This window comes from Telopea speciosissima, chromosome 8, assembly GCF_018873765.1.
Source record: "Telopea speciosissima isolate NSW1024214 ecotype Mountain lineage chromosome 8, Tspe_v1, whole genome shotgun sequence".
In the NCBI taxonomy this organism is placed as follows: domain Eukaryota; kingdom Viridiplantae; phylum Streptophyta; class Magnoliopsida; order Proteales; family Proteaceae; genus Telopea; species Telopea speciosissima.
The window spans coordinates 5,890,862-5,907,442 of NC_057923.1; the positions used below are offsets into that span (position 1 = coordinate 5,890,862).

Consider the following 16,581-nt stretch of genomic DNA (forward strand, 5'->3'; position numbering starts at 1 on the left):
CCTACTGCAATAAAACTCTTTGAATGTGGTATCGGCTGACACCAAGCACCATCATGGTATGAAGAACACCCAAATTCAACACAGACTTTACTTGTAGGCATGATGCAAATCTCTCCTGATTGGGACAACATATCCACCACGGATTGTGAAATAATGTTGTTACGTCGCCTCTCATCAACAATTAATATGGTTGTGCTCCCATTGGGTAGACGAACTCGGGTCTTAAAAACGAATGGAGGTGGGTCTTTCGAGGCTTGGTTGGAGCTTCCCTCCGCCATAGCTTTGATACCAATTAATGTAGTCCTAGAATAGGAGATAATCCTACTAGGAGCCAGATAAAAGCAAGGTCTGGACAAGCCTGCTGTTTGGGGCTGTTTTAGGGCAAAATTAGGGTTTAAGATGGGAATTTGGGAATGGGGTTTATAGGGTATTAATGGGCAGGTCTAGGGGGTCAATATAGTATAAAAAGGTTAGGGTTTGGATGAGTTTTGAAATTCTGCAATTCTGGACAGAATTGAGTTGCAGGTGTTGGGCTTTAATGGAGTTAGGGTTTATGGGATTCAAACCAAAAATAAAGGGGATCAATTGGGTGTCAAACTTACTAGATTAGAGGGTTAGAAGAAGAAATTGGGTGTCAAACTTACTGGAGATTCCACTGGCAGCAGCTTGAACAGATGTGAAGGATAGAATCACCTTCGAATTGAAGAAGATCCTCCCAGCCGTCACGGCGTAAGGAGTCAACTGGATTCCACCAGTCCCTTTTCACCTTGATAGAACCACAAGGATACACACTCAACAGAGTAACACTCAACAGAGCAGGGCAGCAGCTATGGCGGCAAACAAAAAGCTTTTCATTAATCAAATTCGTGTTCAAGGCTTTGCTCCCTTACAACCTTATATAAAAGACTAAAAAATAGACTTCTACTCTAAAAAGGAAAGGCCTAACCCAATCCCTAACCTATTAGATAACTTAAACTGACTAGGAAACTAAAATAGACTCAAAATAGAGTCCTAATGACTTAAAAACAACTTAAACTACTTAAAATAAAGAAGATTCCCTACTAGCCAATAGGATATAAGAACCTCTTAGCCAATAGGATCACTTCACTTAAATTAGACCAATTGAACCAATTGGATGCAACCAATTTAAACCGGTTCAATTAAAAACATAAAAATAGATTAAATATTGGGCTAATCCCGTATGCAACCTATGTACCCCTCTTTTAGGCCCAGAAAAATGGCCTATTACATAGAAAACCCATGGGATCAAAGGCCCAACATACATATAACCCAACCCTAGACTTATATCTAAAGAAATAAGCCCATTTCGGTGACGAATCTGCATCACCCAGGCTGCTCCTGCTCCTTTTGTCTCTCCATCAATACAATTACATTTACCTTTCATTAAAAAAAAAAAACAAATTCTTTCATGTGAACAAGCTTAGTTATTTGGTTAGGTTAGTTGGTATTTTGGGTTCAAACCATTTGGTGGAGTAGGATTACCCTTTCAGCTGGTTACAAATTCCCACTCAACAAATAGGACGGCAGGGCACAATTTATATCAGAATTGATAAAATATTTGGAACTCAAAACCAACTGGTCCAATGTAAACAAGATTCTGCTGGACTATGATACTCGGTTGAAGGAACAAAAGCCCAAAATTCCTCAGACATCCAACGGTGGGATCTGGAGATTTCACAGATCTCCAGATCAGCAGGCAAGATCCACTTGAACTTATGGTTGAAGGTGACAAATAGAGAGGGGAATCTGGCCAAAAAATATCACAGTGATCCAATGATTGGATGCTTTGTTTTGACAGTGACTAAGTTGTTTGATAAGAAAAATAACCGCAAACGCACAGTATCAGCTGCAGTTACGGGTCGAACTCAGGGAGGTCGGGTTGCTTAAATCTTTACTCTCAATTTAGGCAAAGTGTACCCAACAAGCAATTTATATCTCTAAACTTAAACTAAGAAAAATACCAAGATTAACTATCAAATTAAGAAACTAGGCTAAACTAGGGCAAACAGAATTAACACAAAAAGTAAGAGAATAAGATGGGTAGATTCAAATTGAGATGGGCTCTTGGGGATGGAATCCACCACAAGGTTAGGGTAAGTCAATGATCAACACATCAAAGCATTGCATATATCCTGGTCTAGGTCTATAGGAGATGCGGCGAAAAGTGCTAACATATCCTATGAGTAGTACACATTCAATACACAATTAGATCTTAAAAATTATGAACATGAATGGTGTCACAATGGCTACGGCTGCAATATTGCATATAGTCCATTAGGATGACATGCACAATGTGGCGGTCAGCAGTTGTAGGCCCAAACAATGAACATGTCCATTAATACACAAGCATGCAAATCATCAACTCATCCTTCCCTTATGGCTTCATCCTACCCCAAGAGTTGAGGGTTTAGTTGGCCATGGGAAAATGATTGGAAGGAGAGGGGGTTGATGAAGAGAACATTAAAACTAAACTATAAAAATAAAATCAAAAGATTAAAGAACTTAGCTTGTGTAGAACTTGAACTTGAACCATTGAAGAAAAATTTACAGCCTTAAACTTGAATCAACAACTTGAATTACACTAATGTAAGAAGGGGATGGGGATTAAAAATCCTAAATTACATTAGATCTAGGAATGAAAAAAACAAAATTACATCAAGGTTCTAAGCTTAGACAAAGAAACTAGAAAGGAAAAAAACCAGAGAAAGAATGATAAAACAAAAGACTAAAGAGAGAATGAATGCCTTTCCAAGGGGGAGAAGACTCCCTATATATACACACAACCCCCAATCCTCCTCTTTAAATTCGGCCAGCCTTCCTCTCTCTTTCCTAATTTCGGCCAGCCAAGGGAGAGATTCACTTGGTCTATTTTTCCAGCCAAGAAATTCTAAATTTGATTTTTTAAAGAAGAAAGAGAGCGAAAGATTGAGATTTTTATCCAAAAATAGAGAGGGAGGTGGAGATTGGATCCACAACTCCAAAAATAGAAGATCTCAATCAAGTCACCAAGAAAATCTTTCCAATCTTCCAAGATTTGAGTAGGTTTCTTTGACTTGGGCTCTACTCCACAACTGAAAATGCTAGATGTCACCAACAATGCACTTGGACAAAAATACCCCTTGGAATTTTCGATGGGAATATGGGCTGCCCCTATTGAATTTCGAATTTGCTTGCTTGGGTCTTCATGGCCCAATGGTCCAGCCCATATATGAAATAATTCTTGGGTCTATGGCCATGGGCTTCTTTAAAACTTGATTCCTTGCATTTCAGCTCCACAAAGGCTTCTTAGCATAATTTGGGCTTCTGTTTCAAGAATGGACCTAAAATTTCACACATAAAAACACCTTGAGTAGCTCTGTTCAAGCATGAAAATATAAGAATATAAAGGCTTAAATTCACATATAAATGTGCTCATCACAAGTCTGAGAAATAACCTCTAAAAACAGGGCATTCGTAAGGAGAAAATAAATTTGAATTTAATTGTCAAAACAGTGTAAGCCAGGCCAGTGTCTTGGTCTGATCTTCTAACATAATGGTTGAACCTGTCCAAGAAAGAAGGAGATTGAGAAAAGGTAGAACACTTAGCTTGATATAGAAGATTGAACCAAACTGTGCTGTTAAGGATAGTCCACAAGGAAGTTTTGACTCTCTTGGACTCTTTAATTGATAACCCTCTGTCACAAAGACTACAAGTTAGAAAGTAGAACCAAGAGGGACTCTAAAGTTGATAAGAAGACTTACCCAACAGCTGCAACCTATTGGAAGAAAATCAGCTACTGCCGACCTGATTTGGAGTTGTTGACTGAAACAGGGAAACCAATGCTGTAAGTTATATTCCAATCTCCAATCACCTCACCATTTAGGGAGCACGATGGATCACCCTTTGGAGTATCAACTGCACATTGGATCCCTTCAACAGAAGTCTCGGTAGTCTCGTAACAAAAGCACAGTTGCAGGAACAAAATAAAACTGAAAGAAGAAAATTAGGGAAGGGAAGAAGAATAAGAAGGGAAAAGAATATAAAAAAGGCCTCTCACATGTGGCCTTGGTCAGCACACAAGGCAAAGCCCAGTTGTCTCAAACTCAAATCGTGGCCACTGTATTGGCCTCTCCTTTTATAATGAGTACAGCCATTACAAGAAAATTAACTCTCTATGGCTATTGGAGTGTTACCATTTACCAAAACAAAGATGTATTACAAAATAGAAACTCTGGAGCAGTTCAAGGAGGAGAATTGTTCAAGTGTTACTGTTCCCATGACACTGTTCATGTGAACAGTGGTGGACCCATGTAATGGGTGTATTGAAGACCCCTGGTCCAGCTATCTTCTGCCCCAAAATAATCATTGAACAGCAGTGTTAAGGGAGAGATTCTTTCAGATTTAGTGGGTCCCATAGACCAGTGCATGGAAAAGAAATGATAGAAGTTTGTGCTGTCCCAAAACACAGAAGTCAAAAGCTGAACTTTAGATAGGGTCCTCCTAGGCTCCTATTCCCCACCATCTTCAAAGGGCAGGAAGAGCCAAGAGGGTCCATTTCTGAATGGAGCTTCATACTGGACTTAATGATTTATCATTGCTACTAATGAGCCACAAAAGAAAGGGTCGTTTGCTGCCAAACAGATTCAACAGGAGGTACACAAAGGTGAAAATCTCCTGATAGTTGAGATTTTTCTAAGAGCCAGCTGCTGTATTACAAGATCGCTCAGAAGTATTGAGACAATACCAACACAGGTTAGATGAGTGCCTAAGTATAGAATGAAGAAGTAAAGTGAAGAGAAGACGAACTAGAGAAAACTTAGCTCGCGATTATGTATGTGTTGTGAGCAAGGCAGGCAGTATATTATATGTTGAATGACTTGATAGAGTTATGATAGACAGATAGAGTACAACTCAAAGAGACAAAACCCCATGGTACTGCTACTACATAGTTACATGTCACCACAAATAATAAACAACACCAAGTATTGTGAAGTATCACCAAAGCTACTAAACAGGTATCTACGGGTGGCTCACTAAAGCATCTTTATCATTTGCCAAAATGGACAGCAAAGGAAAGACTCCCTTAGTGGCTGGTCCCCATGCAATTTGTCTTTCTAGTACCTGACCTGAGTACCATTTACCACCTGATTTCTTGTCCTGTTTCTTGAAAGTTATGTGCTTCATAATGCCTTCCAACAGGCCCATTCTGTGGCTGGGCTGCGGTAGAAGCAAGTTTTTCAAACTCGGACTCGGCAGTGGGATCAGCCTTCAAGGATTGCAATCCGATTCCCTCTGTTCTGCTGTTCAGATTGGCCAGAAATCATATGGAATTGGCTGGAATCAGTTGGAAACCCCAAAAATGGGATTGGGAAGGGAAGGTACAGATTTTCTTAGATCTCAGATTTTGGGAGTTTTTAGCTCAAAATTCTTGTTTTGGCCACTTTTATGTACAATGCCTGTCTGGCTGTCTTGGTAGTTTTTCTTATGCTCTACTATATCCAACTAACTTAGATTTTATGCTTTCAATATCAGATCTTGGCAAATGTTTTTTGTCCTTTTCCCTCGTGTAGATCCTTGCTATCTTGCTATATAACCTTTCCCTCCCTTCCAAAGCAATGTAAAGGGCCCTTCACCGTAGAATCTTTTGACTTGAGGAAAAAGAAGAGACACAGCCAAACCTAGTGAAACCACATGACATTATTGGATTCATAAAATATCCCTGAAACCAAAGAAATTTTCAAAATAACCTTCATGTGGACCCCCACAGGAGCTTGGAATGGCACTCCTTTTCTAGTATTTTTATAACTGCCTGTTAAAAAGACAAGCTTGTTTCTATACATAGGTTCATAAATCATAATCCCAATAAACTTATAAAACTAGAAATGACCGGCTGTCACATAATGTACGCTACAACAATAGACAACACATCTTCATTTATTTTTAACTTCAGATTCGCAGAATATACCCATTTACATAGGCTGTTGCATTTTAGGTATACTTCTTCCAGAAATCTAAAGAATGCTAACTTTTACCATGAGTAGACTGTTGTGGTTTCATGAGATTCTTTTGTCTTGTCATTTATTTCAACTGATAAAGCTGTATCTTATCATTGATTCATTGCATAGGTGAAGAAAAGTGGGATGCCTCCTGGATCTCGTGCTGGATTTTCTATGTGCGTACACAAGAAGCGTGCTTTGCTCTTCGGGGGTGTAGTAGATATGGAAATGAAAGGTCAGTATTTTCTTTTTCTTCTGTGTAAAGAGCATTTATTAATCCCCTCCTTCAGTCTTCACATATGTGGCAATTTTAGGAGATCACACATATTTGGGGCCCTCTGCCAAGAGTGAGCTATCAGGCTCATTATCAATGGATGCTCACTTGGTAAAGGGAGTTCCTCCATTTCTACTGGTTGGATGCAGGTCCTTGGAGATTTTTCCATCTGATCAGGCATTTGTTAACATTTGGCCTTCCCATATGATTATCTCATTCCAGTGTAGGGTGATATCCACTAAGGGGATCACTGATGATCTGTTTAACTGGGTGATTGTTAGGCCTAGAATTTGTTCTGGTTTGTTCATTGCTTTGCAGTACATTACAGTGTCTTTTTGGCCTAAACATGCTATTTGCATTTGTTTGTCTTAGGGTATCTGTTTTGCTATGTTCGTCTTGGTCTCTTGGCTGTTTCCATTTTGAGTAACCTTGTGCTAGGCTACATGCCTACATATGGGTTGGCTGAGCCAGGCCAACATTAGTCGAGTCCTAACAAATGACATTGGGCCAGCCATGTCAGGCTTGGGCGATGTTTGAGATGGCTGGATGCACCAGGCTTGGGCTGAACTGAAGGCCCCAGACTTGAACACACCCATTTGATTGTCATTTTTTTTTTAAATATTTCGTGTAGAAGATTATATATGTGCATTAGTAATGAGTAAAGATGCAACATAGTATAATTTTACCTATATTTAATTACCATGGGCAAACAGTACTTTGCACGGCCCAAAAATCAAAGGATTACTTTATGGCCGGCTCAGTTGTGCAAGATGAATGGATGATGTGGTAATTCCAACAGTTAGATAGGTAGGTCTGGAGTGCACTTGTCAAATTTCAGAGCAAAATGCAACAAATCCCATGTATTGGCATTTTGCTTTGTATTTTCAGCTGTTTCATTTATTTTCAACCATTTTTCGAAAAAGTTTAATGTTCAAAGCTTTATGTTTCCATGTGGCAACTTTGTTGGGGCTGAAACTTAACATGCAAGCAGGGGACCTTAGACCGTGCTTCTCTGGAAAATTTAGGTTTCTACTGATCTACTACATGGAAAATACTATGCAGTACTAGAAGCCCTTCTGGTGTGGTTCATATAGGAAATGGGCCCTTTGCTATATGTTTTGTTATACATTGTAACATTTTACACAAGATAAAATAACCAACACATGATGGAATAGTTTTAGGCTTGGGCCGGGCTTAAGCTAGGCCAGGGTCAAACCCATCCCTGTCTAAACTTCAATTTGGAACTCAAAACATTGGACTTGGTGATCCATGTTTTAGGTGGACTGGGTTGGGCTCATCCTGATCTGGACTGGTGTGCTTCGTTGTGCGTTCCATTCTTTGTGTTTTACTTTGATTAAAAATTTAAAATTCCCGTTATTATCAGAGCAAAAAGTCATCTTTGAAGATTAAAACTTCTTTACCTATTGAAACAAAGATTAAAGGAATGATGTTCTTCATCACGAGGTTGTCTTGTGATTAATGAACTTATGAACAGAATATAGAAAGGTTCACCAGTCTTAAACATGTTTATGTTGGTAATGCGTAGTTGAGTTAATTTGACTTTATTCTAGTAAGGACAAATCCCTCACTGGATGGAAAAGAAAGTGATTGGACCAAATGGGCTACCAAGCCAACCCAGTCTAAGACAACCTTTGTTACTAGCCAAATGGAGCAAAAACCCTGTAGGACCTGATGCTTATCACTGACTAATTATGTATAACTAACTGAAACTAAGGCATATATACTATAACTAGCAACAAAATGCCACATGTGCTACATGAAGTTGTCTTGTCATTAATGAACAGAATATAGAAAGGCTCACCAGTCTTAAATATGTTTATGTTGGTAACGCTTAGTTGAGTTAATTTGACTTTGTTCTATTAAGGACAAATCCCTCACTGGATAGAAAAGAAAGCGATTGGACCAAATGGGCTACTAAGCCAACCCAGTCTAGGACAACCTTTGTTATTAGCCAAATGCAGCAAAAACCCTGTAGGACCTGGTGCTTTTCAGTGATTAATTATGTATAACTAACTGAAACTAAGGCATATATAACTATAACTAGCATCAAAATGCCACATGTGCTACACTTTTTTTTCTTCCCCTTTTCCCTATTGTATGCTGGTCAAATGAGATGGTTCGGACTTGCCCAATTGAGGCCAACAAATATACCAGCATGGGGTGATTTGGTGCCAATTGAAAATGGTAAATGGACTTGGGGAAGGCGGAAAATGGCCTGTGTTGAAGTATTATGGGAGGGCATGAATGATTATGATTAGCAGCTGCTATGGCTTTAAATAGAGTGGAATGGAGAAACAAAGTTGGTGTGGCCAACCCTTTTTAGATATGTTGAGGCTTAGTTGGGTCGAGTTGAGTCAAGTTTATCACATACCGATGTTTCTTCTAATCTGCATGAATTATGGATTGATGGCAATATTTAAAAATCTAATTTTTATGATTTTGTATCCTCATTGTGGCTTTGTATGTTATTTGTGCAGGTGATGTGTTGATGAGTTTATTCTTGAATGAGCTTTATGGCTTCCAGTTAGACACCCGTCGATGGTTTGTTACTATGTTTCATCTCTTCTTTATTTATCAAATGGCAAAAGCATGTGGTTTGGAAGTGTTCTTCAATGTTATAAACTCATCTTTGAACAACCCCCCATTTACAAAGAAAAAGAAAGAACCACATTTACGTCTTTAAGTTCCTCTTCAGTTTTTTTTTTTTTTTTTTTTTTGCTTTAAGGCAGCATGCTGTCTTTCATTATTATCATATGATCAGTCACACTGCCTATTTCTGTATTTAAAATGGGTGGAATGGTTCATTAAATACTGAAATTAGATAGGAAGTCTCTCTGATGCTTGCAAACACCTAAATTACTAATAGATTTTCACGTATTAACTTTATAGCCTCGTTATTTCATTTTGTATTTATCTTTCTCATTTCTTATAGTTCTTTATATATTACGAGAGAACCACAGTTTAGGTTTCCTGTACAAAATGGGGAGAGCTACTATTGAATTTGCATGTGCAAATGGGATATACAATTGAAGCATTCAAACTTGAAACGAAATTTATGGGACTGCTCAATTGTATATGTTTTAAAAGTTTGAGAATCTCTCTCTGGTGAAGGTTGATTTGCAAACAGGAGTTATTAACAACTGAAGCTAAAATATTTGTATTTTTGAATGTTTGAATCTATGAATGCAGCAAGGTTAATTGCTTTTTAATGTAAATTTATAAATACCGTAGCACATATGCACGCATGAGCACTATTACATGATGGAGTTGGAAATCAGCATTTTCATTACATTTGTGCAAGGACTTCCACATGGGTAAATCATCTTAGGCATGCATAATCAATGTGACCATGTGAAGCATCAAATGAAGTTAATGTCAGCATTAACAAATGCCTGATTAGTTTATTTCTTTGGTTGGATTTAGTAAAGAACATTTGGTGACTTTTATGGTCTATTCAAACAATTCTCTTGTTCTAAATGAAAATGTTGCCCATACTAGTATTTGTTATTGTGAGTTGTTTGCATTTCTTTTTTATTTTGTTGTGTGGCTGTTTGGCTGACTGTTTTTGCGAAAGAAAAGAGAACCGCTGCATATGACAGATGAACAAATTTTCTTACTCTTACTTTTATTCCCTCCAAAACAAATCTCATTTCTGCTTTTGGTGTAGGTACCCGCTGGAGTTAAGAAAGGAGAAGTCAACTAAAGATAAGGTAATTATATATATAAATTGGGAAAATATCACGTACCTCCCCTGAGGTATGACTTATGTACACTTTCACCCGTGAGGTTTGGGAAATTCCATGTACCTCCCCTGCTTTCCAAACTAAGTAACAGAAACACCCACTCCGTTAATTGTAGACGTTAAAAGTTCGAATTTTGATTTAAATGGCCAAATTGCCCTCATCTTCTTCACCAGATCGTTTCTCCAAAACATGAAACCCTAAACCCATTTTAGGGTTTCAAAACCCCACTGCCGCCTTTAGCAGCGGCCAAACCAGAGGGCCGGCCGCCAAATAATGTTGATCTCAGGTAGCATTTCACTAGGATTTCGTCCAAAGATGAAACGAAATCCAAAGTCGCGGCCTACGAAACGAAATCTAATCTTGGGGCTTACTGTGCCCATCTTCTTCTCTTCTTCTTTTACACCACCACCACCCACCATTGCCGCAGCCACCACCACTACCAGCCTGAGTCTCTCTTTCCTCCTATAGTCCTTTGCTTCCATCTTTTGGAGCTCAGAGCAAAGTAACCCCTCAAAAGCCCGCTAAATAACGTAAAGCTAGCGCCATTTTCCGGAGAAAGAGAAGAAAGAAGCGACCAGAGAGGGGGTTCGTAACTCAATTCTTAATTTCTCACTTCCCACCCTCTTCACTCCCTTCTCGGCGTTCTGGAGTCTCATTAACTTAATTTGGTAAGGGCTGTTATCAGTTAGAAGAAGAAGAAGAATCAGCAAGAGGCAGCTAGTTCTGTTTTTATAGAACCCTAAAAGGTTTTTTTCCCTGATTCACAGCATAGTTGTCATGGCGTCGCCATGGCGCCGCCATGGCGTCCTGGCGTTGGGAGAGGGGGCATATCGAGCTACGCCATGGTGGATGTCAATATATCGTTCGATATGGCTTCCATGGCGACGCCATGGCGTCGCCATGGACGCCATACCACGATATGTTGGCATATCGGTCGATATTTGTACATATAAAAGTTAGATTAAAATTTTTTTTTAAAACCATTTAATAGCTTAGATGCTTTGCTCCAAATCACATACACTAAAGAAAGACTATTGCTATCAAGCTTCAGTGAACAGGTTAGCCTATCATTTGATTTTTACTATTGCTTTCAATTATTTGATAGGTTAATCTATATTTTCAATTTTTCATACTTTCATATACACTAATGGATATTAGTTACACTTTCATGAATTAAACCATAGTGGCATAGTATATTAGTAGTAGTGTAGTACACTTTCATGTTGATTTTTGATGTTATAGGACATATATTATACCATACTAAATGACATTAAAAATACAGAAAATAAAAAATTAAACATGGTCGACATGCTCGCCATGGCAACGCCATGGCGGGCGACATGTCGATATATCGACGTGACACCCTTCCACCGACTTGGATCGCCGTGACGCCGTGACAACTATGATTCACAGTAGCCGATCAGTTATACTGGCATCTCAGGCCAGGATTTTAATCGCTGGACATTAGAGGTCGTTCACCGAAGTTGTGGAGCATATGGCTGCTACGGTTAACCGCAATTTACAGGTTTCCACCTGCAATTTTGAAACCCTAAACCCATTCCCGTTCCTCTCACTTTCTTTGGCAATAGATCTGAGACTTCGAAGGCATCTCATCTGATGGCTGGCGTCTTTGAAGAGAATAGGGAAGAGGGCTGCGCAGACTGGAGGATGGCCATGTGCATGAGTCTGTGCTTTTTTAAAACGCCACGACGGCAAAACCAGAGGGCCGGAGGTCTGGATGTTACTGGCGAAGGATTGCCGTGCTCCGGCGACTGCGATGCTGGCATCAGATGCTCCCCTGCAGATTCCAAAATTGGCTGGCTTCAACCAATTTCTGTAAAATCTTCACTCCAACATGGCCAGAAAGGAGAGTGCGCCAAAGAAATTTTCAATTCTCAAGCTTTTGTTTTACAGATTAATGGTCCCACCTTGGCCTTCATTTAAATCCTCTCTCTCTCTTCCTTGTTCTCTTTGTTGCCCTGCCTTTTATTTTAGCCCTCCTTCCTCCACTTCTACTCACAGAACTACCAAGGAAAATTGGGTCTTTTTTAAACAAAGCAGAGAAAGCATTACATGGGCTTTGCCTGCCAGTTCTTGCAGTGACAGAAGAGGGTTTACGCCAGGCCGGCCAGCCCTAACTCTGTGCTTCGGATGTACCGGATGTACCCAAACATGAAATGCACCATTTCCCGTTTTGTTTCTGATCTCAGTTTGGTGATGCAGATCTGCCAATTGCAAGGAAAGCTTCCCTTCATCGGTTCCTTATTTCACGTTTAGGATTGAAGGGTTTTAAACCCTAAACAATTTGGGGAAGAAGATGAGGGCAATTTGGCCATTTTAATCAAAATTCTAACGCTTAACGTCTACAATTAACAGAGTGGGTGTTTTTGTTACTTAATTTGGAAAGCAACGGAGGTACGTGGAATTTCCCAAACCTCACGGGTGAAAGTGTACATAAGTCATACCTCAGGGGAGGTACGTGATATTTTCCCATATAAATTTGAATGTCATTGTGCTCTGTTGTGTACTTGTGTCGGATTTAAGTGATGCTATCTGTTAATAATACATGATGCTGAATCTTTTCCCCACTTAGTTTTTTGGTCATACAAAATTGATTTGCAATTAATTGGAGTATTGGGGGGGGGGGGATAAGTGAGAGGGAAGAGTGAAGGCAGGACTCTGTTCCTGGTCATGGCTACAGCGAGTCCAAGACTTCACCTGTTGTGTTAGCTGGCATCTTCAATCTTTCCCCACTTGGGGAGGGGGGGTTGTTTCTCTGTAGGCTCTTACTCAGTGAATGTGAGCACTACTTTTTGTGCTTGAGTTTAATATGTTTGGTGAGCCATTCAAGTTGTGTTTGTATTCCCTCAGATTGATAAGCCTGAAGACTGGTCATTATTGTACACTAGAGAGAACTTTAATGGATTTTTGCATAGTTGTCACAGCGTCTAGGCAAACTAAAGCGTTTAAGGGGGCTTGGGCGCAAGGCGACCAAAACGCTCGCCTAGGCGACCAAGGCGACACTAGTTGTCAAGGCTGTAAGCGACGCCTTGACAACTATGGATTTTAGTATAGGATTGTCAGAACAAACTAAGGCACTCTTTTATCATCTCATTTTCAATTTTTTGGCTTGTTCATACAAACTTTTGGTTCAAACACAAATAGGGCTATATGGAATCATTTACTAATTCTAATTCTATGGTTTCATGGCGTGTTGAATTGGCTTTTACAGACAAAAAAGAGGTCAGAACAAGATTGTAATGGTTGCTCTGTTGACAATAAGAATAATCTGGCTGATCTAGAAGATCGAGGAGCAAATGAAAGGCATGAAGACTCGGATAACTATGAAGAAGCACTCAATGCAGAAAGTGGCAATAACGAAATATCTCATCATATGACGAGGAATCTTACTATTGATGATAAAATGCCTCGGGAAAATATTGTTAGTTCCGATCAGCAAACGTGCACTGCATCTGAGGTTGGTTGTATTGCATTTAAAATGATATAATGTTTTACATTTTTTTCTCTTTAATAATTGCTTTGCAATTCCATTGCACAACTTGTAGGTGGTGAAGCCTTGTGGACGTATCAATTCTTGCGTGGCTGTAGGGAAAGATACATTATACATTTATGGAGGCATGATGGAGGTCAGAGATCGAGAAGTTTCACTTGATGATCTGTACACTCTTAATCTCACCAAACTTGATGAGTGGAAGTGCATCATACCGGTTTGTTACGTTTCACTTGCTTTTGTGCTTAAGATTGAGATGGGCATATACTGAAGCACGTTCTCAATATGGACGTGTTTTTAACCACTTGATTGAAATTTATAGCCCTGGTACCCGCGTATGTATTTATGGATTACCTTCAGATTCCTTTAAAATAATTACAGCTTACTTGAACATAAAACATGCTCTCTAAATCAGTTCCCTTTCCTTTTCCTTACATTGTATGGTGGGAAAGCAGCCGAAGAATTCTTGAACGTTCCAAATGTTAAATATTTTGGTTACCAGTGCCTATGGCATCTCATCTGAAGCTCTAAATTGACATTTCATCCTAGGCTGTTTCGTTCTTCCCTTTATGGAAAATGAACACCTGCATATTATAGTTTTTATTCTGACTTTTAATGTTTGTATGTAACATTTCCCTTAAATGGATTTTTTTCTGTTATTACACCTCATATTTCTTGGAGCTAAAAACTACTGTAATTAATCTGGTCTAACACTCTAACCCGAGAGCCGGCTTCAGGCTTGAGAGGAATAACCCATATAATTGAATTTTTTGCATGTTTCATTGACCTTTTCGCAATTCTGTTATTGTCGTGAGCAACATGGTAACTGAACTAGTAAAGTTAGACGGTACTTTGAATTTGTATGTAATGGAATTTTTGACTTTTTTTCTTTTGATTGTATAACACCAGGCTTCTGAATCTGAATGGTTAGAAGCTTCAGAGGATGAAGATGAAGATGAGGATGAGGATGAGGATGATGATACAGAAGATGAACAAAGCAATAGTGGAAGCGACAGTGATGAGATAGATGATGACAATGACAACAATCTGGAGGTACCTTCATTATTTTCAAATAAAAGATAGCTTGAAGACATTATAAATTTATTTGTTTCTTCTAAAAGGTGGATTTCCTACGTAGTTTTTGGAAACAAGTTCAAGTAGACCTCCGTTGTTATTTTCTTCGTTTATAATACACTTGAAACATGAAAGGTGCTTTATTTGAAAATGTAATATCACAGTTGTTTATGTTGGGAATCGTTCTCTGATTGGTTGCATCTTATATCAAACTATTAATGTGATGCTGTAATTTGGAAAAGCTTGTTCTTCTGATTTTCCTATAATTTGAGGAAACAGACATATTTTCGTGTTAATAAAGATCCTGGAATGTTGAACTCAGAAACCTTATGATATGCAGAAATGTGAATACAGATCTGTATGTTTCATGGATCATTTATGCTTGACATAGATTATTAATATCCGCAATAAATAGCACTCCACGTACTTACTCAAAAGTTTAAGTAGTCCTTAACTTGGGGCCTGTTGGAGGCATAGATTAAGAAAAGAAAAGTACTTTACCTGCTGGTCTTAGATATCATATCATACAGAGATGAAAGATGGTGCACAAACGTAGTCCAGTATTTTTTTCGGCATATGGAAAGCCTTAATACCTTCATTGATCCTACTTGGGTGTTTCATTTTGATTGTTGTTTTCCATGTGAAACGTTAATTATCCATGTAAAATTTGTCCAAAATATGCATATATTTCTGCGTGATATAGATGTTTTGACTTCTCTAATATATCTTGAACTGACATCTGCCTTTTCATTGATTGTTCTTGACCCATGCTTGAAAAGTCTATGAAAGATGGTGCAAAATCACTTGATGTGGGAGATGCTGTTGCCATATTGAAGGGTGAGGGCAAGAATCTCCGTAGGAAGGAGAAACGAGCAAGGATAGAACAGATCAGAGCCAATCTTGGCCTTTCAGACTCACAGAGGACTCCAGTGGTATTTTCTCTTTTCCACACTTAGAGAAATTCTGTTTTTTGGAGATTTGCTTCACTATTCATTTTGTAAAAATTATTTCATACAATGTCATTATATGTATATGGGATTAGATTTGAGAGACCATCAAGCCTTCTGTTTGGGAAGGTAAAAGAATGTTTATGATATAAAAAGTCAAATGGTTCAGGCATGCAGAAGCAGATGCTGTAAAGTTATCAATTGCCTGTCTACATGTCATTAATGCATATTTATGTCTAACTCCTTTTTTGGGGGTTCTTAAGGAAACTTCTTCCCCTCCCCCCTTCTTTGGCATGGTATTTTTGTTTATCTGGGACTTTCTATAAAGTCTCTGTTCTTATTAATTATTATTTCAATGTGGCGACTGTCTAGTTATTTTTAGCCCTTCCAAACTGTCCACCATTAAGAACCTGTGAGGTTTAGATTTCTCAATCAATATTAGCCAAATTGTCAATTCTGATGTGTTTCGTGTAGCTGGCCTAGATGAATATCTTTCACCATTACCAACAAACATAAATTAAAGATTAGATTTTGGTTGACTGTTGAAATAAAGCTGTCCTTTGTGCAGCTTAATTTATAGAATTTAATAACAAGATTTGTGTTTGACCTTTAGAGCAGAGGTAAATTGAGGAATTGAGGAGCATAAATTGATGCAGGAGCAGTTCTTTTGACTGGGACGAACTTGTTTGAGATCCCCAACCAAGAACTGGGCTCGAATTAGATTTTTGGTCTAGTACGAAATTTAGGAGTTATTTGATTTGGGATATTTAAGAGTTCTTTTGACCGGGACGAATTTGCTTGTGATATTTTTGTTTTGGGTAGGAGATAGCTTCCTTATTTCAGTTTCCTTGTTTAACTTTATTTTAGTTTCCTAGATTGATAGTAGTTGCTAGTTGTAGGAGTCTTTATTTTTCTTTAAATACATGTGTACTCAAGGTTTGGAATTTAGGATGAGAATGAATAGAAAGTTGAGTTGCTGTGGTGTGCCTGCGTGGCCTGTGAGTGCTTGCTTTC

The 16,581-nt window shown here is 38.7% G+C and overlaps 1 protein-coding gene across 1 annotated transcript in view; it reads left to right on the top strand.

The window, feature by feature from the left end:
• LOC122671542 (kelch domain-containing protein 4) overlaps nt 1-16,581 on the top strand; it is a 36,952-nt gene that overhangs the window by 13,844 nt on the left and 6,527 nt on the right. Inside the window, exons 11-17 of the mRNA XM_043868822.1 lie at nt 6,127-6,232; nt 8,770-8,833; nt 9,960-10,002; nt 13,268-13,513; nt 13,602-13,763; nt 14,456-14,599; nt 15,400-15,552. Coding sequence (XP_043724757.1) covers nt 6,127-6,232; nt 8,770-8,833; nt 9,960-10,002; nt 13,268-13,513; nt 13,602-13,763; nt 14,456-14,599; nt 15,400-15,552 — 918 coding nt within the window. The remainder of the gene's footprint in view (nt 1-6,126; nt 6,233-8,769; nt 8,834-9,959; nt 10,003-13,267; nt 13,514-13,601; nt 13,764-14,455; nt 14,600-15,399; nt 15,553-16,581) is intronic.